Genomic DNA, 21,681 nt, shown 5'->3' with positions numbered 1-21,681 from the left:
TTTACCTGTCTAATTAAAGAGATTTAAGTTTAAGAGAATTTCGTTGTCAAGAAAACTCCACTGTTATACTTTGTCATTTATTGCTTTTTCCTGCTTAAATACTCATCCTAAAATTTTTTCATAATCATTCAGAGACAGTCACTGCTTAGCACACTTCTTTTTTCTATGTATCTATATCCTAGATCCTCGACCTAAAAGAACGCATGCTAACAGAGCCTTAGACCTCCACATTGTAAAGACTACTAAAATATTAATTGTTTTCCACTTAATTTGTCTAACACTTATTTTTTCTGGCTGAGAATAACCTTTAAGGACTCTTTATTTTCATCACCAGCAGTTTCCTATCATTGGGAGCCAATCTTCACAGGGACAAAGCTTTTACCAGCTAAACAAAAGATACTGCCTACCCCAGGATAGTAAAGAACCAGTGACTCAGGAGGGTGTGGCTAGGCTCACTTCCTAACAAAGTTACACACTCCTGCCCTGTGCACCACTCTCACACCCAAATACTGGCCTTGGCAAAATAAATTATCACATGCCAAAGACCTTCAAAATCACTAGGGAATGGTCAAAATAGATTTTGAATACAGAATTCCAAATGTTCACAGAATATGAATACACTAATACATGCCATACATGTTTTCTGCTTACTTCATATATAATTTTGTGTCCTGCTTTTTAAAAGAGTTCATATTCTAGTGTGAACTTTCTACCATACCAATAGAGATATTTATTGCCGCCTTGTTTATACAAGAAAAATGATGGAAGCAACCAAAATGACAATCAAATGACAATCAATCAGGGAATGGTTGAATAAACTGCGACTTTCTTACTGACTTGTAAGAGCTCTTGATACTATACATAATTACATATTATAGATACACAACACCTGTCATATCTCTTATAACTGCTTTTTCTTGTTTTGTTATTTGTTGTTTAATGTTGATTAGAGTGAGGTATGATGAAATAAATGTTAACTTTTTTTTTTCTGAGATAGGGTCCCACTGTTATATCCAAGCTGGAGAGCAGTGGCCCCATCATAGCCACAACCTCCCAGGCTCAAGCAAACCTCTCATCACTTCAACCTCTGGAGTAGCTGGGACTACAGGTATACACCACCACGGCTGGCTAATTTTTTCTGTTTTTTGTAGAGATGCTGACCCACTATGTTGCCCAGGCTGGTCTTAAGTTCACAACCTCAAGCAACTCTCCTTCCAAGGAAATGATAACTTCGTATGCAGTCAAAACTAGGCTCTTTTCCTTTGAGACTCCTCCCATTTCCTGTATGCCTAGAATGCTCATCTCCAACCAGATCTTACAGAAGAACTTGTGTATATAGGTTTGTTTTTCGAGACAAAGTCTCACTCTGTTGCCCAGACTGGAATAAAGTGACTCAATCTCAGCTCACTGCAACTCTACCCCCCAGGCTAAAGCGATCCTCCTACCTCAGCCTCCCTAGGAGCTGGAACTATAGGCATGCTAATTTTTGTATTTTTTGTTTTGTCATGTTGTCCAGACTGGTTTTGAACTCCTGGGCTCAGGCGATCCTCCTGCCTTGGCCTCCCAAAGTGATGGGATCACGGGTGTGAGCCACTGAGCCCAGCCTTCATGGTCATTTATAGATATTTTTTCACATTTACTTCATTAACCCCAGATGAATTTGCTATGCTATAAAGTATGAGGATAGGCTGTAACTTGGTTTCTTCCAGTATCAATCACTAAACAATCCTTCCTTCCCGTGCTGATTTGGCATATATTGCAAAGCAACATCGCAGGTATCTAAGGCCTGTTTCTGAAGTCCATCTGTATCTTAATATGGTATTAGAGATTCTTTAACCAGTATTGCACTGTTTTGAAAAGTTTTATGATAGATTTTAATATTGCATAAGCTCATGTTTATTATCCTCCTTTATAAATAATACTTTGCCATTCCAGCCTATGTATTATTTTGGCAGGTTTCCAAAAAACTCACTGTATTTTGGTTGTAAATGAATCACAAACCTGAGTTAATTCAGGAAAATTAGCATATATCCATATACATGTAAACGTATTTGTATATATCCAATACTCATTTGTCAAATTATGATCATAAAATTGCAACATAACATGAGATAAGGGAACAAAATATCTGCAAATGAAGAGTTAAAATAATTCTAATCAGGCAGCAAAACGATTAGCAGTAAAACAGGTTGGTGGTGCAAAAGACCATCTCCCAACGTGTACTAAGATGTTAAAGGAGATTTCCCTAAAAGAAACCTCCAAGGCCCTCAGGATATCTGTGATGCACTGGGGTGTGGAAATAAATCCCAGCTGAAGGTTTACAGATTCCCCCACCGACAGAACCGGAACTGTCTCACTATAAGAAGGGAATCAGCAGGTTAACCAATGGGATGTAGGAAGGTCATCCTGGAAGTGGCAACCAGGTCCTACTCTCCTTGTCCAGGCTAGTAAACACATAACCTTATCTCAGTCCAAGTCTGAGAGACTGCAGCTTCAATCCTAGATGGCAAAACTGCTCCTTTCAGTTGCTTAAGTCACTCTCCAACTCCAAGAAGGTAAAAAATAGGACTACAGGATAAAGTGAGTCAAACCTGTAATCTATTAACACTTACATTTTGCGTTGTTTTATAATCACTATAATGTTCTGCTGTTACTAAGCCACTTGAAACATGTAAGAGAATCCGATACCTTAAACAATGGTATGTTCGATTTACAACCATAATTCAAAATGCTTAAGAAAACATAATTAAGTTCAAACATGTGTGAATGTTTAAAAAAACTGACTTACATTGACGTGTTTATTAGACTTACAAGAGTTGCCTAAGTCCTTGGAAAGATTTCAGTTTAGTTTTTTTTTTTTTTTTTTTTGAGACAGCTGCCTCACTCCTGTTGCCCAGGCTGGAGTGCAGTGGCACCATGAGAGCTCACTGCAGCCTCAACTTCCCGGCCCCAGGTGATTCTCCTATCCCAGTCTCCCAAGTAGCTGGGACTACAGGCACTCACCACCGCGCCAGGCTTTTTTTTTTTTTTTTTTTTTTTCTATCTTAAGTAGAGACAGGGTTTTGTCATGTTGCCCAGGTTGGTCTCAATTGCCTGGACACAAGCAATTTGTCAACCTTGGCCTCCCAAAGATTTTACTACTAAGTTCATCTCTTTAGAAGTTTGAAGTATTTGAATCAGAAATACAAAGCTTTAAGTGCAGTTTAAAACATTTAAGATAATTTAATTAACTTCGTGATTTAATTAACTTTGTAAAAAGAGTTGGGAATTTAATCTGTTAAACTGGTGCCTGAATTGAACCTTTGTCAAAGATCAAGTTTTTTTTTAAATAAATGTTCTTATATTTGTAAATAAAACAAGATTTGTGAGTAATACTTAAAAGGCTTAAAAATAGCCAAGTTTTTAAATACTCAACTTTAGCCCAACACAGTGGCTCACGCCTGTAATCTCAACACTTTGGGAAGTCAAGGTGGGAGGACTGCTTGAGCCCAGGAGTTCAAGACCAGCCTAGGCAACACAGTGAGACCATCTCTACAAGAAATACAAAAACCAGCTGGGTGTGGTGGCGTGCACACATGATCCCAGCTCCTCAGGAGGCTAAGGTGGGAAGATCCCTCCAGCCAGGGAGATCAAGGCTGAAGCGTGCGCTGATTGTGCCACTGTACTCAACCCTGGGTAACAGTAAGACTGTCTCAAATAGTAGTAATTATTAATAAATATTCAACTTTAATGAGTTGAACACTATTTTAAGTGCAGAATTATACACATAGAACCACCCCTCTCAAGGCTAGGTGCAGTGGCTCACTTCCCGAAATTCCAGCACTTTGGGAGGCTAAGGCAGGATGATCGCTGGAGCCTAGGAGTTTAAGACCAGCCAGGGCAACATGGTGAGACTTCTTCTCTACAAAAATTTTTTTAAAGATTAGCCAGGTAGGCCAGGTGCAGTGGCTCATACCTGTAATCCCAGCACTTTGGGAGGCCGAGGCGGGCGGATCACAAGGTCAGGAAATTGAGACTATCCTGGCTAACACAGTGAAACCCCGTCTCTACTAAAAATACAAAAAACTTAGCTAGGCATGGTGGCGGGCGCCTGTAGTCCCAGCTACTCGGGAGGCTGAGGCAGGAGAATGGCGTGAACCCGGAAGGCAGAGGTTGCAGTGAGCCGAGATTGCACCACTGCACTCCAGCCTGGGCGAAAGAGCAAGACTCCGTCTCAAAAAAAAAAAAAAAAAAACTTTGCCAGGTATAGTGGCACACCCCTGTAGTCTCAGCTACTAAGAAGGCTGAGGTGGCAGGATGGCTTGAGCCTGGGAAGGTCGAGGCTGCAGTAAGCTGTGATCCTGCCACTGCACTCCAGCCTGAGCGACAAGAGTGAAACTCCGTCTCAAAAAAAAACAAAAAACAAAGATCCCCCTTTAAAAACCTCGGTGTTACTGAGAAAATACTAGCCTTCCTTGTCCGTTGATTATTCTCAGGAATTTTATGTTTTTTCTTACCGTGCATATATATCCTTTTAAACATTATATTTTCAAACTGGTTATTGATGAAACAGAAAAACTAAATTGTGTATTCCAACTTATAATGAGTACCCTTCCTGAATTCTTATTTTAATGGCTTTTTTTTTTCCCCCAAAAGAGGCAGACCTATCATCCATGGAAATAAGAATTCTGTCTTCCCTTTTCCAAAAATTGCATTTCTTATTTTTGTTTCCTGTCTTATTGCACTGGCTAGAACTTTCAGGATATTAGGCAATACATTCATATTATCTAATAGTGGCAGAAATGTACCACGTTTCTGACGTTAACGGGAATGCCTCTAGGTTTTGGTGCAATGTTGATTAAAGATTTTTTTTTTTCGTGGGGGAAAAGTCTCGCTCTGTCGCCAGGCTGGAGTGCAGTGACATAATCTGAGCTCACTGCGACCTCCGCTTCCCGGCTTAAGCGATTCTCCTGTCTCAGCCTTCCGAGTAGCTGGGACTACAGACATGTACCACCACGCCCGGCTAATTTTGTATTTTTAGTAGAGACGGGATTGACCGTGTTGGCCAGGCTGGTCTCTGAACTGCTGATCTCAGGTGGTCCGCCCGCCTCGTCCTCCCAAAACGCTGGTATTACAGGCTTATGCCACCATGCCCAGCCAAGATTCATATTTTTAATTAAGTTATTAAAACATCCTTCAATTCCTCACAAAGTAAGAATTTTTAAACAGGAACATGTTATTTTTATCAAATTATTCCCTAGTATCTCAAATACGCTTTCAAAATCATTTTGTCTTAAAAATACATACACAGTAAAATGACAGTTCATGAAGTTAATTCTTGGTACTTCAGGGAAACTGATCTCCCAAAAAAAATCAGGCTGCGGGACGACCCAGTACGCTAAACACCGACTTGCAACCGAAACCTCTAACCACCAAAATGCCTTGGGGAAACGCGTGGGGACCCGCCACCTTTTCCAGCAGGCTGGAACTCAACAAGAGCCCGACACCAAGTCTAAGTCATTCCTTGACACTGTGGAGTCTGTGATCAGGTCTGGGATCTTTTGCAAAACTGTGTTTCTACCTGGTCTGCTGAAGTTTGGGCCGGCGCTGCGCTCAACCGCAGCTAACACTTCCCACTTCATGGTTCAGTTTTCAAGTGTCCAAACTACGCCCGGCATCTGTCTTCCTGTTGTCACAACTTTTTCAGAAGTGCCAAACTACGGCAAGGCTAACGGGAGAGCCCGGACCCGACAAAGACACGCACCTTTGTCCCCAGAGCCGACGCGGGCCGCAGACGTCCCCCCGCGGCGGTCCTCATGCCGGTCCCCGGGCGGCGGCGCAGCTAGCGGTCGGCTCCCGAGCCGTGGCTCCCTGCGGGCGGGCGGCCCGCGCCTCGGCCCATGACCGGGTCCCCGCGCCCAGGGGAGCCTGGTGTGCCGCGCCGCGCGCCGGCCCAGGAGGAAGCGAAGAAATGCCAACTCGACGTCCGTACAGCCACTCTGAGGACACCAAGGGGTCGGGGGAGCAGCCTCCGGGCGCCCCGGGAGAACTTGCGGCGCGGGACCACGCGCTCAGACGGCGCCTCCGAAAGCGGCCGTCGGGAGGAGCGCTCCAAAGAACACGGGCGGCAGGAGCAGACGGGCGCGGACACCAGGGCCTCCCGGTCTGCGGCCAAGAGGAGTAGCCGGGCGCCGGAGCCCAGACCCGGCGGAAGCTGAGTTCCAGGCCGCGCTGAGCTCCGTCACGGGAGCTCACGGGCGCAGCGACGGGGCCGACCAGCGCCTCGGGCTCGGGAATGGCCCCGGGGCCCGCGCAGGACCAACGGCCGCAACGGAAGCGCCGAGAGGGGAGGAGCGCGGAGTCCAAGGCCCGGGGGCGGGGCAGGCCGCGAGGCCGGCTCCCTCTCGCGCTCAGCCGGTCGCACCGTCGCCGCCGCCGCCGCCGCCTCAGACCGCGGACGCTTCGTTGTCACGAGCCGGAGGGAGGGGGAAAGAGCCGGGAGTCTCTGCGCTCCGGCGCGCGGAGACCGCGGCGCTCGCGTCACGTGCCGCTCGGCCAGCCAATGATCCCCGACAGGCGCGGTGACGTCGGAGCAGCGGCGTGGCCGATGACAGCCGGCCCCCATCACGTGGTCGAACCCACTCCAATGGGCGGCGCCGAGGCGACCTGCTTGTTCCCGGCGGCCCGTGCGTCGGCGGTGGTTGGGTGGTAAGATGGCGGCTGTGAGTCTGCGGCTCGGCGACTTGGTGTGGTGAGTCCGGGCGGCCGGGCCAACCGAGACGCGCCGGGGAGCTGCCCGCCAGGGTGCGGGGTTCGCTGCCGGCCCCGGAGCTGTCTTTCTGTGCGCTCCAGGTCGCGGAGAGAGGGGAAGAGAAGGTGCCGGCGCTTCCGAGCGGCGCCGGGCGGAAGGGGCAGTCCAGTCCCGGGGGACCGAGGCCGAGGGTGGCCACGGCGGGCAGCGGCTTTGATCCCCGAGGCCGCCCGGGAGGGTTCTGCACTCGGGGCCCAGATACTGGCGGCCCCTGAGAAAGGACCCGCCAGTGCCGCGAGGCTTCCTTGGACGACTTGTTCCCGGGGTCTTGCTGGGGCTTCCCAGAAAGCAGAAGCGCCGGGGACCGAACCTGCGAGTCCATCTCGCCGGTGCCATTCGGTTAAAGCCCAGGTTGCGATGCAGCCGACCTGTGCGGGCGGCTCAGCCGGGATTGTCTAAACCGGACTTCTGGCGTTGCCCCGCGAAGAAACGGCGGGGTAGTTCTTTACAACCAATGGCTTGGCAGTGACCAGTGCAGGCTTGGGTGCACTGCTTCTCTGTCCCAGACAACCGCCCGAACCAAGGCTGATTGTCGCCGCCTCCCTCGAGCTGCATAGCTTGTTTCTCCACCCAGAGGAAGGCTTCCATTAGCATTTGTCAAAGCCAGGCAGGTCTCCTGTTGAATTAAACCAGACTTAGGGAGGGAAAGTCTGTGTTTACAGAGGAAGTTGTCCTCCCACCCCCGTCATTAAGAAGCTCCAGACAAGTGACTTTTGACAGTTGTGTTGTTTTGTATTCCTTGTCAACAGAAGAATGGTTACACGTTGTGCACATAAGTATACAATTTTGCATTTTGCTTCTGAGGGTCTTGGGCCCAGCTGTGGAAGCTTTTGTTCCGCCACTTGAGGATGCCAGCAGAGATTTAGGAAAATAAATTGCGTACTGAGTGGGTTGAAGGAGATAGGCTGACTTTTCCAGGTCGAGTGTTAACTCTGTGTTTTTTCTCTAGGGGGAAACTCGGCCGGTATCCTCCTTGGCCAGGAAAGGTGAGTGTGTTGCTACTAAAGGAAGATATCTGAAGTTGGGTTTGAGGAGGTGGAGAATGTAAGATGCATTCCTCTCAGTTTCTAGTATTGAGTTAAACTGGGCCCATTCAGATGGCACTTAGAATTTTTTTTCTCCTAGTATCAGTTATTTTTTTTAAAGGCAATGCAGTATATTCCAGATCATTAAATCTGCTCTAAACGCTTATTTCTTGATTTAGAGAAGGTTTATGAAGTTTCTTTTTTAACCCCGGAAATAATTCTAATCTGAATTTAGCTTTATGCTTAAATGTAACAAAAGGAGAAGAAAATATAAATTATCCAGGAAGAGAAATCTAAATGTAGGTTAGTGAAAAGCCAAAGTATTTTTGTCCCAACTAAGTTTAAATCTTCTTTCCATGTTACCATATGTGCTACTCCAGTGCCTCTTTGCAGAAGTTGGCATTCCAGATTTTGCATGAGGTGATCCATCATTGCTTTCCAAATGTGTTTTTATATTCTTGCTTGGAGCCCAGGAAGTGTCTTTAGATGGTCTCTTTGCAATATGGTGTTTTCTGTGCCTCAGTTGTCCTTTGTTTTCACTATGTCCTGTCTCAACTCTTCCTGCACAGGAAGTATTTCAAAGAGGGTCCTCTGCTTTTTTTCAGTAATGATGGGGTCACATTGGGGCGGGGCAGGTTGGTGGGGGGCAGGAGATGTTGTTGATCTTAGTTTTAACTGCTTGTAAAACAGGGCCTCTACAGTGAAAGGGATATTGTGTCTGCTGAGCACTGTGCTACATGTTAAATATTGGGAACTTGTAGAATATCTACACATTTCCACAAATCTCTAGAAAAATGGGAGATTTAGACAAGTACTAGGCCTTGGGTTCTGTTTTGTATATAAATATATTTATTTGTAAGTCATTTTAATTTACTTTTTTCTTCCCAACATAGAGCTGTGTAGAGCAATGTGGAGCCACTAGACAGTGGGCTGCGCGTTGCCAGCCAACCTTTTTCCCCCTTTTATCCTCCAGATTGTTAATCCACCAAAGGACTTGAAGAAACCTCGTGGAAAGAAATGCTTCTTTGTGAAATTTTTTGGAACAGAAGATCAGTGAGTAGTATTCACCAGGAGTCTCCCTTTACCTTTCTTTCTGTGTTACCTGGAGTCTGAGCTGCTTTGAAAATATTCTAAGGATCCTTAGTTCAGTCTTCTTATAATGTATAATACTGGCATCTCATTCTGGCTTCATACCTAAATAAAGGTGCAATTTCTTGCAGAAATTGCCCTAGACAACTGTCCTAGGCCTATAACTAAGTCAGGCAAGAGCTAGGTTCATTTACCTTCTAAATGTAATAATCACATCGAAGTAGTTTCTCACATGTTTCTTTACCCAACTCCAAAGGCAGTTCCTTTTTGTTTGTTTTTGAGACAGGGACTTACTCTGTCACCCAACCTGGAGTGCAGAGGCACAGTCTCAGCTCAGCACAACCTCTGCCTCCCCAACTCAAGCAGTCCTCTCACCTCAGCCTCCCGAATAGCTGGGACCACAAGTGTGCACCACCATGCCCAGCTGATTTTTTGTAGAGGGGGTTTTACCGTGTTGCCCAGGATGATGTGGAACTCCTGGACTCAAGCAATCCACCTGCCTTGGCCTCCCAAAGTGCTGGATTATAGGCATGAACCACCACCCCCAGCTGGCAGTTATTTTTATAAAAGCCATGTTCAGTTCTCTTTTAATGCTATATATCATTGTGGTTCATGCATGAGGTATACAATGAAAACTAAAATTGTATTTACCTTAATGAAAGTAATTGTTCAATCCTGTTCTCATTTGTAAAACTAAGTGATTTGTTCTGACATTATTATAGTAGGTCTTTTTGCCGGATCTGTCCTAAGTTGGGGAAACCAGGACCATTAATCTGAGACTCTTTGACCATATAGCATGTTGCAGTGAGAGGAAGAACGTGTATTAACTTGAGTTACTAGTGATTTGTTTAGCTTTCTCATCACTATGTCAAGTTGCTTACCTGGGTCAAGCTAGATGGTTTGACCTTTTTTTTTGAGATGGAGTTTAACTCTGTCACCCAGGCTGGAGTGGAATGGCGTGATCTCAGCTCACTGCAACCTCCACCTCTCGGGTTCAAGCAATTCTCGTGCCTAAGCCTCCCGAGTAGCTGGGACTACAGGCGCACACCACCACGCCTGGCTAATTTTTTTGTATTTTTAGTAGAGACAGTGTTTCACCACATTGGCCAGGCTGGTCTCAAACTCCTGCCTGACCTCAAGTCATCTGCCCCCCCGACCCCCGGCCTCCCAAAGTTCTGGGATTACAGGCGAGAGCCACCATGCCCAGCCGATTTGATTTCTTTAAGTAGTTGTATTTCTGTTATTCTTACAGGAAAATACAGTATTAGACTTAAAGAAAAGTCTCTGGCTTCTCTGGTAAATTTAATTCTGATGGTTAAAGTATTTCTTCTTAGAAAGCAACATATTATAAACAGTATTCTTCACTCATCCAGGAGTTTATATATCAGAGTGCTCTTCCTGGTTTCATATTTACAGATGTAGCCAGCCCCAGTTCTCTATCACAAGCCAGCTTAGCAGCCTGTGGTGGCAGTATTTCAAGGAGATCGCTGGCCTGAAGCTGTGGAGCCAGAGCTTCTGGAAGAGGGAATGTTCTTATAATTCCATGGATTTAAAAAAGAAGATTTGGCCGGGCATGGTGCCTCAGGCCTGTAATCCCAGTACTTTGGGAGGCTAAGGTGGGTGGATCACTGGAGATCATGAGTTCGAGACCATCCTGGCCAACATAGCAAAACCCCTTTTCTACAGAGAAGACAAAAATTAGCTAGGAGTGGTGGTGTGTGCCTGTAATCCCAGCTACTTGGGAGGCTGAGGCTCGAGAATCACTTGAACCCAGGAAGCAGAGATGGATCGGGACACTGCACTCCAGCATGGGTGACAGAGCGAGACTCCGTCTCAAAAAAAAAAAAAAAAAAAGATTATGTGCAGAATGAATGATGGCAGATAATTATTTATTCTAGGCTGGGCACAGTGGCTCATGCCTGTAATCCCAGCACTTTGGGAGGCCAAGACAGGAGGATTGCTAGAGCCCAGGAGCTGGAGACCAGCCTGGGCAACATAGCAAGACCTTGTCTCTGCTTTAAAAAAAAAAAAATGTTTTTTTTTCTTTTTTAATAGCCAGGCATGGTGGCACACTAGTGTAGTCCCAGGTATGCAGAAGGCTAAGGCAGGAGGATTGCTTGAGCCCAGGAGGTCAAAACTGCAGTGAGCCATGATCACAACATTGCACTCCAGTCTGGGTGACAGAGCTAGACCCTGTCTCAAAAAGCAAAAGAATTCTAGAAGAGGGAGAGATCAGTGGAGAGCCATGAGATCCAAGAAGACTGACTGAAGAGATGGGATTTGAATCCAGCTCTGGAAGATACGTAGAATCCGGATGGACGAGGACTGTAGGGGCATTTCAGGCAGTGGAGATGCTGTGAACAATTGGCATTCAGCTGGGTGTTATGGAAAGGGAGAGGCTCCCTGCCTGAGGTAAGTTGTGCTTAGGAATAACAGAGGCAGTATGGTTGGCTCAAACTTCATTAGCTAAACAAATAATTACACAAGTCTGAAACAAAAATGGGAACTCAGTCTCATTACAGGGAGCCTAGCCTGAAAGCTATTATTTCCTTATTTTTTTGTTTGTTTGTTGTTTTTGGTTTTTGTTTTTTTTGAGACAGGCTGGAGTGCAGTAGCACAGACATGGCTCACTGCATCCTTGACTTCCCAGGCTAAGGCAATCCTCCCGCCTCAGCAGTCCGAGTAGCTGGGACCACCGGTGTGCACCACTATGCCCTGCTACATTTTTTACTTTTTTTTTTTTTTTTTTTTTTTTTTTTTTTTTTGGAGAGACAGGTTCTCACCGTCTTTCCCAGGCTGGTCTCAAACTCCTGGGCTCAAGTGATCCTCCCACTGTGGCCTCCCAAAGTACTGGGATTACGGGCGTGAGCTACAGCGCCGAGCCCCGATGTGTGTGTGTGTGTGTGTGTATATATATATATAATTTTTTTTAATGCTAAAAGTCTAGATTAATAAGCTGTGATCCTTGTTTATAACAAGTGCTAGAAATAGGACACAGAAAATTGGAGTTAATTTCAGAGCTTAACCAGGCAAACAGGTGAAGCCAGTGGTGATGTGCTTGCTGAAGACAAAAATAGCCTTATAGTGGTGGTGGTGATGATATAATTTCTAACTGACTAAGGTTCTTTGAATGGTTGTAAACAAGTGGGATACAAAGCAACTGCTAAATGCAATATTTTTAACCTTTTAAACTCCTTGGATAGAGTTAGACATTTTAAAAAACTATAAAAATGAAGTCACTGTGGTGGTACTAGTGTTATCTTTTTTGGGTAGACAGTGAACTTAGAGAAAGGAAATGAAGGGGAAAGATGTACAGTACTTCTCTAAAGGAGGAACACTTCCTTAGTGATCAGTGCTGGGGTGGGTTAATGTGTTTTTCTATTAAGGTAAGATCTCCAGATTGGCTGCTGACAGCAGATTACTTTGGGGGAAAGAGCTCTGGATTGGTTACCGGCCTAATGTGCATTCAGGTACCAGTTCCACCTTGCTCCCTGATCTGGGCAAGCTATTTCACCTTTCTGAGCTTCTGTGTCCTCCACGTAAGGGGATGATACCCCCTACCTCATGGTTAGGAAGGAAAAGTAGTATCACTGGTGTAGAATGTGGCTTGCCATACAGCAGGTATTAGCAGACATTGGGCCAGGATGCCTTTAAGTATGGAAAACAGGCCGGGCGCGGTGGCTCAAGCCTGTAATCCCAGCACTTTGGGAGGCCGAGGCGGGTGGATCACGAGGTCAGGAGATCGAGACTATCCTGGCTAACATGGTGAAACCCCGTCTCTACTAAAAATACAAAAAACTAGCCGGGCGTGGTGGCGGGCGCCTGTAGTCTCAGCTACTTGGGAGGCTGAGGCGGGAGAATGGCGTGAACCCGGGAGGCGGAGCTTGCAGTGAGCCGAGATCACGCCACTGCACTCCAGCCTGGGAGACACAGCGAGACTCCGTCTCAAAAAAAAAAAAAAAAAAAAGTATGGAAAACAGAGAGATGGAGACTCTCACTATGAGACAGAGAGAGAGAGAGAGAGCGTGTGTGTGTGTTTGAAAAGAAAGGAATATGAGAGTTGGAAGTTCCTAAAGGATGTCAGCCAGGTATGCTCTTTTTACCAAAAAGGCTTTGAGTACAAAATCATGCATGATTCCACCTTGATGTGAAACTGTACTGTGCCTCATCAGGAATACTATGTGTACTTCAGATCATGCTTCCAAAGGGATCTATTAGAACTGGCCAAGATCCCGAAAAGGGAACTGAGTCAGACAAAAGACCAGGACCCTTAAATGTGGAGAAGCAAAGACTGAAGGAAGCACAGGATCAGGATGTAGGAAACAGCCAATGGCCTGGAGGATTTTGGCGATGGGCACTGCAAGTAGATTGTGGCGTGACTGCGTTAGGACCAGTGTGAGGAGCACTGGATGAAATGGGCGTTTAAGAGGTGGTGTAGACAGGTATTGCAAGGGGATTTTTTAGGGATGAGAACTTGTGAAGACAAAGTCATAAGTGGCTCCTGTAGAAGCTGGACTGCGCCTCACCCCAGAGGTGAACCCCAGAGGCAGAGCTTGCAGTAAGCCAAGATCACGCTACTGCACTGCAGCCTGGGCAACAGAGTGAGACTCCGTCTGAAAAAAAAAAGAGGCCGGGCGCAGCGGCTCACGCCTGTAATCCCAGCACTTTGGGAGGCTGAAGTGGGCAGATCAGGAGGTCAGGAGATCGAGACCATCCTGGCTAACGCTGTGAAACCCCGTCTCTACTAAAAATACAAAAAAAAATTAGCCGGGTGTGGTGGCGGGCGCCTGTAGTCCCAGCTACTTGGGAGGCTGAGGCAGGAGAATGGCGTGAACCCGGGAGGCGGAGCTTGCAGTGAGCTGAGATTGTGCCACTGCACTCCAGCCTGGGCGACAGAGCGAGACTCCGTCTCAAAAAAAAGAAAGAAGGAAAAGTTTCATCAGTGGCTATAAATGATAGTGGAATGGAGGGAGTGTTCATTTAAATTACAAGTGCTCAGAAGCCACCAGAAACCAACCATTTCAACAGATTGTGGACAAACCATGGAGAGGCTGCAAGTACCTACCCGCGAGTTTCCATGGCAGTCTTCACCTCCAGTCCTCACAGCAGCCCTTTCAGGAAGTGCACAGGGTCATCTTTCTGGTTTTATTTTTTCACAGATGAGGAAACTGAAAGACCTGTGGTACTTTTTCCATCAAGCCACATCTAAAGTGGACAGGTCTCACTGGATGTGAGGTGTCTGAGTCAGTACTGAAAGTAGCTGTTTTGGAAGAATTTGTGGTTAATAATTAACATAGCAGCTTGGAAGCATCCCTTTTTCCTTTCACCTGCACCTGATTTGTGTGTGTTTTTTTCTGGTGCTTTTACTTCTGAAGAACTTAACCTGGAACACCTCAGTAATCTTCAGCCCCTTTTGTCTTGGGAGTCTGTTGTCCCATCTCAAGAGGCTCCAAAAAAGTCACCTGGTTGGTCCTACATTGGGAACTTGTGTGGTCCTCAGCTTCTGACCAGAAGCTCCTAGGATTTTTTTTAAAAAAATCATGCATAGAAATTGTTTACTAAGTATTCACCAAATGCAAATGGAGAACCCACACCTTCTGGCCCCATCTTTGTTGTCACTTGTATTTTTATTCTTATTTTTATTTTTATTTTTTTGAGACAGAGTCTCGCTCTGTCGCCAGGCTGGAATGCAGTGGCACGATCTCTGCTCACTGCAACCTCCGCCTCCTGGGTTCAAGCGATTCTTCTGCCTCAGCATCCCGAGTAGCTGGGATTACAGGCGCACGCCACCACACCTAGTTAATTTTTGTATTTTTAGTAGACACAGGGTTTCACCGTGTTGGCCAGGATGGTCTTGATCTCTTGACCTCGGCCTCCCAAAGTGCTGGAATTACAGGTGTGAGCTACCATGCCCGGCTTGTTCTCACCTTTAGAAAACTCCATGCTTGTGTGTATGTGTGTGTGTGTGTGTGTGTTCTTTTTCTCTGTCTGTCTCCCTCCGTCCCCCGTCTTCTCCCCGCCCTTTCTCCTTTTCTCTTTCTTTTAGCTTCAAGGCTTCAGCCCATGTCACCTGTCTGTGCAAAGGCTGAAACAAATGTAAGGGGGTTCAAGATTAGTCATAAGCTGACATCTTTAATATACGGTATCTACATGTATGGTTTTCTTTTTTTTTTTTTTTTTTTAATCAAGTATTGCTTTGTCACCCGTGCTGGAGTGCAGTGGCAAGATCTCCACTCGCTACAACCTACACCTCCTGGGTTCAAGCAATTCCTGCTTCAGCCTCCTGAGTAGCTGGGATTACAGACGTGCTACCACACCTAGCGAACTTTTGTGTTTTCTAGTAGAGATGGGATTTCGCCATGTTGGCTAGGCTGGTCTTGAACTCCTGGCCTCAAGTGATCCACCTGCCTTGGTCTCCCAAAGTGTTGGGATTACAGGTGTGGGCCGCCGCACCTGGCCCTACATGTATGATTTTCATTTAAGAGGAAAGCAAATCGGAAATGTGGAAGTTTTTGAAAATACCAGATTTTAATTCATTTTGATTGGAATAATCTGAGAGTGGCTTAGTGGCAGTTCTGTATTCATAGATGAAGAGACTTTTTATAGGAAGTGTGTCAGGTCACCAGGGTAAATTGGCTGTGTTACAGGTGCAGTTATGCCAGCAGCCAGGCAGGTGCAACCCACCAGAGCAAACCTACAAACCAGGAAGTCATGGAGGAAACCCTCCGGGCAGTCGGAATAGCCTGTGTTCTATGGCAGAGGCCTTTTGTATTGATTCGGTTTTTTCAAGATAATATGTGTTCACCATTCAAAAAAAAAAAAAACAAAAACCTGTCAACACTGAAACAGTTGCATTCATCCCCATCCCACAGACACCCAGTTAGACCAGTTTCTGATGTTGTGTCCCTCCAGAGATATCAGTGCATGGTCAGTCCGTTTTCCTTATCTTTGCACGAATGGTGGCATATAACATGCATTGCTTTTTATCTTGATCATCTCCACGTAGCCAGATATCTTATGAGACATTCCCTTTCCTTCTCTGTAATGACCTTGGCTGTTTTCAGGCAATTACTACCACGATCTACCTGCCTCTGCCTCCCAAAGTGCTGGGATTACAGGTGTTAGCCACTGTGCCCAGCCAAGCTGGTTTCTTATGGCTGTTTTCTGATGTAACAGGATGCTTCTCCAGCAATAAGTTGATTCCTTAAATAGATTAACATTTCTTGGATTTACCATCCTATTCATACTGTCAGTTCATTTAGCCATTTTAATGTTTTGAAGATGGTTGTAAAGAGGAAAATTTCAGTATCTCAAACGCTTTAAAGTGAGTGGAATTTTGACCGTACAGTTCCTTCTAGCAGAAATCAGTAAACCTTGTAAGATGCTTCAACAAAAAATGGGGTTGATTTCTTGGCACTTCACAGACATCTTCACCTTTCCATTCTCTCAGAATCAGGTTCTTGTGAGGCTGGGGAGTGGAAGTCGGGGATGGAGGTAGCAGGATGGCATGAATGGGATTAGCGAGTCTTGGAGTCTGTTGTCCCATCTCAAGGGGCTCCATAAAAATCACTTTGTTGGTCCTATATTGGGAACTTGTATGGTTCTCAGCTTCTGAACAGAAGCTCCTAGGAGGAAGAGGCTAGTCACAACTCCTTAAGCTTTATCCCTGATACTGGTTGTGTCATCTCAGACCCACGGGTTAGTATGGTAGCTTCACTGGCTTTTGGGGCTGGGTCTGACTTTGTGTCTGATTGCTCTGGCCTGTCATTAGCATCCCCATAAGGAGAGGGAAGGGAGTGAGTTCAGGGATATACTTGCCAGAAAATCTGAGGTCAAAATCTCCTTCCACTTATCCTCCTGGCAGATTGGACTCATTGGCACTCTCATGTTGAATTTCAAACTTTAAGATGAGTTGGGCCGGGCGCGGTGGCTCAAGCCTGTAATCCCAGCACTTTGGGAGGCCGAGACGGGCGGATCACGAGGTCAGGAGATCGAGACCATCCTGGCTAACACGGTGAAACCCCGTCTCTACTAAAAACATACAAAAAACTAGCCGGGCGAGGTGGCAGGCGCCTGTACTCCCAGCTACTCGGGAGGCTGAGGCAGGAGAATGGCGTGAACCCAGGAGGCAGAGCTTGCAGTGAGCTGAGATCCGGCCACTGAACTCCAGCCTGGGCGACAGAGCGAGACTCCGTCTCAAAAAAAAAAAAAAAAAAAAAAAAAAAGATGAGTTGGTCACTAGAAAGTAATTTGCTGGCTCACGCCTGTAATCCCAGCACTTTGGGAGGCCAAGGCGGGCGGATCACTGGAGGCCAGAAGTTCAAGACCAGCCTGGCCAACACAGGGAAACCCCGTCTCTACTAGAAATATAAAGATTAGCTGGGTGTGGTGGTACATACCTGTAGTCTCAGCAACTCGGAAAATTGAGGCAGGAGAGTTGCTTGAACCTGGGAGGCAGAGATTACAGTGAGCTAAGATCGTGCCACTGCACTCCATCCTGGGTGACAAAGCAAGACTCTGTCTCCCCTCCAAAAAAAAAAAAAGGCCAGGCGCGGTGGCTCACTCCTGGAATCCCAGCACTTTGGGAAGCTGAGGCGGGCAGATCACCTGAGGTCAGGAGTTCGCGACCAGCCTGACCAACATGGAGAAGCCCTGTCTCTACTAAAAATATAAAATTAGCCAGCCGTGGTGGTGCGTGCCTTGTAATCCCAGCACTTGGGAGGCTGAGGCAGGAGAATCGCTTGAACTCGGGAGGCAAGGTTGCAGTGAGCCGAGATTGCGCCATTGCACTCTAGCCTGGGCAACAAGAGTGAAACTCCGTCTCAAAAAAAAAAAAAAAAAAAAAAGGAAGGAATTTGCCTAACTCCTCTAGTTGGAGCTGTGCCAGGGAGACCAGCTTCTGTATCTCCATTCATCATCTCAGTTAGCCATGTTGGCATGCCTGATAGTGGTTCACTGCCTGTCATGTGCAGGCCGATGATCCCAGGGCTGTGTTTTTGCACAGACCCCATCATCACAACTACCAGCACCACACTCAAAGTCCAGGTAGCTGGTGGAGGGTTAGTAACATTATTTTTATGTGCAAAGGTTAACACTGACGCTGTTAGTGAATATTCTCTAGCTTTCTATAAAGAAAACAACCTGAAGCTCATGAGATAGGTCGGTTTCTGTATCCTTAACCTGACCCACTTTTTCTGAAGGTTATGCTGTGAAAGCTGTGAGTATCACAGGCTAAAACATGTAAATTAACTGATACTTTGTCAAGCCTATAAAATTATTTTGTGCTTGGATTCTATAAGCTGCATGTCATTGAGGGAAACGTAGAAAGCCAACTGCAGCAAATTTGTTCAGGTTAGTGTGACAGGCCAGGTACCCCAGAATTGACAGCTGACTACTTTCCTATCAAATCCTGTTAATTTCAACCACCAACATTGATGGTTGAAATTAAAAATTAAGTATCAAAGATGTGTGTTCTTCTACTTTTAATCTCAATAATCTTGTTCTGTTTCTTTTTTTTGAGACATCATAAAACAGCATGCCATCTCGTTTTTAAATGCCTCCTTTTGTAACTGCTGCCCTTATTCCAAACCATGTGTTCTGTGTTTTGTGTGGTTTAGTAGCCATGGTTACCATCATTTATGAACAAATATAGGCTCAGTGGCTGTGAATATCCATAAGAGCCACAAATTTTAGAAGATGTTGCATTTCTTCAGCTCTGTAACATCCCTGATTCTCTGTCGATCAACAGATCATAAATCTGGTTCCGATTGTTGACAAGCAGCAAGCATTTTCCTGCATAGTAATGCTGCTGTCGTCTATCACATTTCCAGGTACCCTGATTCCCAGGGATCCGTGTGTGGCCATTTGTGCTGCCTGGTGAGAATGGGAAACGGTCTCCAGATTTCTTTCTGCCCTGAGCAAGTGGCAGGGTATATGTGGTTGGGCATTGGAAGCTGATAGACAACTGTGGAAATAAGTAATGTGCAACACAGTGCTTTCTCTGGAGGAATTTAATTTGTGGTTGCTGCAGTGGTGGTGGTGGTGGTTCTGCTTGACTTGTTTCAAGAAAATATACTTTAGGCATGAGACTCTGAGATGGTTGATAGCATGTTTTGAAAAAAATGGTGAGGCCTGTTGCAAAGTCCAGTTAAACCAAATGGATATTTAAACTGTGCCATAGTGAGGTTGTTGATACTTCATGGCATATGCAATATGGATCATACCCTTTCTGTTTTTGTTTTCTGCTAGTGCCTGGATCAAAGTGGAACAGCTAAAGCCATATCATGCTCATAAAGAGGAAATGATAAAAATTAACAAGGGTAAACGATTCCAGCAAGCGGTAGATGCCGTGGAAGAGTTCCTCAGGAGAGCCAAAGGGAAAGACCAGGTGAGAGACAACAATGTTCACTTTCTACCAACGCCAGACTGGTGATTTTTTGCATAGCAACTAACAGATTAAATGTCACCCAAGCCCAAACCTTTGTTCTTCTGAAATGCCACTGGAGAAAGCTACTTCAGTTCTAAGGTGTCAGCATTTTGCTTATCAGCTTGAAACTCCATGCGGCTAACCTTTCTGGAGTAGGTTGTTGCTTTTAGGAAAATTGCTTGGACCCAGGAGAAATATCTAGCATTTGAGTCTAGCACAGGCCATTTCTTCCTTTCATAGCACACAGATTAGGAGCGTAGCCTTTGAAATATATATACTGCCTGCATTTAAGTCCCATCTCCTAGTTTTGGGACCTAGGGAAAATGACTTTTAATCTGCTTCTCCCAATGTCTGGGGATGACAGCAGAATCTATTCTAGGGTCACTGTGAGGAGACCACACAGAGTGCCTGTAGCAGCACGTGGCACCTGTAAATGGTGGTGGCGATGGCGACAGCAGCTGTGGTGGTAGTTATCATTATTATTATTAAACTTTCAGACGTCATCCCACAATTCTGCTGATGACAAGAATCGACGTAATTCCAGTGAGGAGAGAAGTAGGCCAAACTCAGGTGATGAGAAGCGCAAACTTAGCCTGTCTGAAGGGAAGGTGAAGAAGAACATGGGAGAAGGAAAGAAGAGGGTGTCTTCAGGCTCTTCAGAGAGAGGCTCCAAATCCCCTCTGAAAAGAGCCCAAGAGCAAAGTCCCCGGAAGCGGGGTCGGCCCCCAAAGGATGAGAAGGTTTGTTTCCTCTCTGCAGCTTCCGGGATTAGTGATGTCCTTTTAGTAGAAGGGCGAGTTAAGCTCTACAGTGTGCCTCCGCTCACGGAGTGGGAGCAGAATTCTGTGCTCAAGAATCCTGCAGGGCAGGTGCGGTGGCTCATGCCTTATCCCAGCAACTCAGGAGGCTGAGGCAGGAAGATGGCTTGAGACTTGGAGCTCAAGGCTGCATTGAGCCGATTGCACCACTGCACTCTAGCTTGGGTGATAGATTAAGACCCTGACTCTTATTTTAAAAAATAAAAAAGAATCCCATATTCCAGTGAGAGACACGGCCTGGATGCAGGTGTGAAATAGGAGCGTGACGTAGGAGAGCAGTCCACTTGAGCCGGTGCACAAGGGCTGGTCCTGGGAAGGGCTTAGCAAGAAAGAAGGGAAGGCATTCCAGAGGTGGAGGGCGCAGCCCGTGTGAGGCTCAGTGCTGACGGAGATACTCTCGAACAGGGAGAGGATAGTAAGGAGAGCAGAGAAAAAGGAAGTTTGTCCCTAGATCTTGGAGGGCCTGAAGATCTACTGAAGCAGCATGGTACTAAAGCGTCTTGGAGTCAGTGGGGGCCTGTGAAGGTGATTGAGCCGGTGGCAGTGTGTGCTTCCCGTGTGTGCTCCAGTAGTCACAGAGTCCAGAGGGGAGAGTCTCAGAGCCAATTAGAAGGCTAAGGCTAGGTGTGCATTCATAAGGGGGTAATTGCAAATGTTGCAAGCAAATAGGTGAGAGGCACTTTAGAGGAAGAGTTCTTAAGATTCTGTAACTGGGTATATAGAGGATGAATGAGAAAAAGGAAAAGAGGATTTCCAGCTTCATTCCTGGGAAACTGATGATCACTTTCTTAGAGGAGTTGGGATATAGAGGTGGCTTGTGGAGAAAGAGTACCAGTTTGGAATGGCAAGAATTTGAGGCAAGGCCTAGACAGCCTGGGAGCTTGGTGTGACCTCAGGACTAGAAATGTAGATTCGGGAGGTGAATTTGTAAAAGGGTATTTGAGTCCAGGCAGTGGGATGGGGTTGGCTCAGGAAGAGAGGGAGAAGAGGGAAGGGCGGAAGCCTGCATTGCAACAAGAATGCCGTGCTCGGGGCAGGAAGGAGTGGGAGGAGCTAGCAAGATGAGATAAAGCAGCCAGGGTGCATCTCTTGCCTTCTTGCTGACGAGATTTGGGGCCAGTGTTAGAAGGCCACAGAGAAGAATTTCAAAGTGAACGGGCCTGTGTCAGGAATGCGGCAGGATTGCCAACAGCAGGAAAAAGAAGCCAGATGGCTGGCAGAAACAGTTGGGTGATAAGGCCATGATGAAACACTAGACTTTGGATCAAGGCTCAAAAATTCAGACACCAGTGAGCCCAGGCAGGTAATGGAAGCAACTGTAGCTGACTGGACCTAAGAAGCAGTGGCACGGGTGCCAGGCACCCCAGCTGACCTGCCTTGGTGCTCAGAGCAGCAGGGCTGGCCATGGTCAGGGAGTCTGGAGAGGTCATGCTCCTTCCACAGGGTTCCAGCCAGCTTCTGCCAGGTTGTCTGTTTTTTCAAGAGAAACTGGAAAGGCCAGGTGTGGTATCTCACACCTGCAATCATAGCACT

General features: G+C 46.3%; 3 protein-coding genes across 44 annotated transcripts in view; 1 reads left to right on the top strand and 2 right to left on the bottom strand.

Moving 5' to 3' along the window:
* Positions 1-6,464, bottom strand: part of UBN1 (ubinuclein 1) — a 36,756-nt gene extending 30,292 nt beyond the window's left edge. For 3 of the 7 annotated variants that reach the window (XM_077983759.1, XM_077983760.1, XM_077983761.1), the window contains exon 1: positions 5,744-6,464. The gene's annotated coding sequence lies outside the window, so the exon portion shown is untranslated. 7 annotated transcript variants of the gene reach the window in all.
* LOC144337857 (uncharacterized) lies at positions 912-7,746 on the bottom strand. 2 transcript variants are annotated; one of them, XM_077985532.1, is made up of 2 exons: positions 4,208-7,746; positions 912-1,378 (listed from the first exon to the last, which is right to left on the bottom strand). In XM_077985532.1, the coding sequence occupies exon 1, from the start codon at positions 7,124-7,126 to the stop codon at positions 6,221-6,223; it is 906 nt and encodes a 301-aa protein (XP_077841658.1). In that variant the 5' UTR covers positions 7,127-7,746; the 3' UTR covers positions 912-1,378; positions 4,208-6,220. The 2 variants fall into 2 exon arrangements, with proteins under 2 accessions (XP_077841658.1, XP_077841659.1); XM_077985533.1 differs by lacking the exon at positions 912-1,378 and adding an exon at positions 1,484-2,875 and having other exon boundaries at positions 5,213-7,746.
* The window catches only part of GLYR1 (glyoxylate reductase 1 homolog), a 47,686-nt gene continuing 32,674 nt past the window's right edge, over positions 6,670-21,681 (top strand). For 13 of the 35 annotated variants that reach the window (XR_013411472.1, XR_013411471.1, XR_013411469.1 and 10 more), the window contains exons 1-5: positions 6,670-6,730; positions 7,740-7,776; positions 8,789-8,868; positions 19,153-19,291; positions 19,828-20,070. Coding sequence is in view for 14 of the 35 variants with exons in the window: in XM_077985458.1 (XP_077841584.1) it covers positions 6,693-6,730; positions 7,740-7,776; positions 8,789-8,868; positions 19,153-19,291; positions 19,828-20,070 (537 nt within the window). In the remaining 21 variants the exon portion in view is untranslated. Of the gene's footprint in view, positions 6,784-7,714; positions 7,777-8,759; positions 8,869-10,320; positions 10,521-19,152; positions 19,292-19,827; positions 20,071-21,681 lie in introns of all 35 variants that reach the window. The other 22 variants (XR_013411485.1, XR_013411483.1, XM_077985467.1 and 19 more) reach the window with 7 other exon arrangements.

This window comes from Macaca mulatta, chromosome 20 (genome assembly GCF_049350105.2).
Source record: "Macaca mulatta isolate MMU2019108-1 chromosome 20, T2T-MMU8v2.0, whole genome shotgun sequence".
In the NCBI taxonomy this organism is placed as follows: Eukaryota; Metazoa; Chordata; class Mammalia; order Primates; family Cercopithecidae; genus Macaca; species Macaca mulatta.
The sequence above is the reverse complement of the archived record's forward strand: the minus strand, read 5'-3'. Positions and strand labels throughout refer to the sequence as shown.

Coding starts and splice junctions, on each gene's coding strand:
- LOC144337857 (XM_077985532.1), bottom strand. CDS start 7,126: ATGGCACCGGCGAGATGGACTCGCAGGTTCGGTCCCCGGCGCTTCTGC.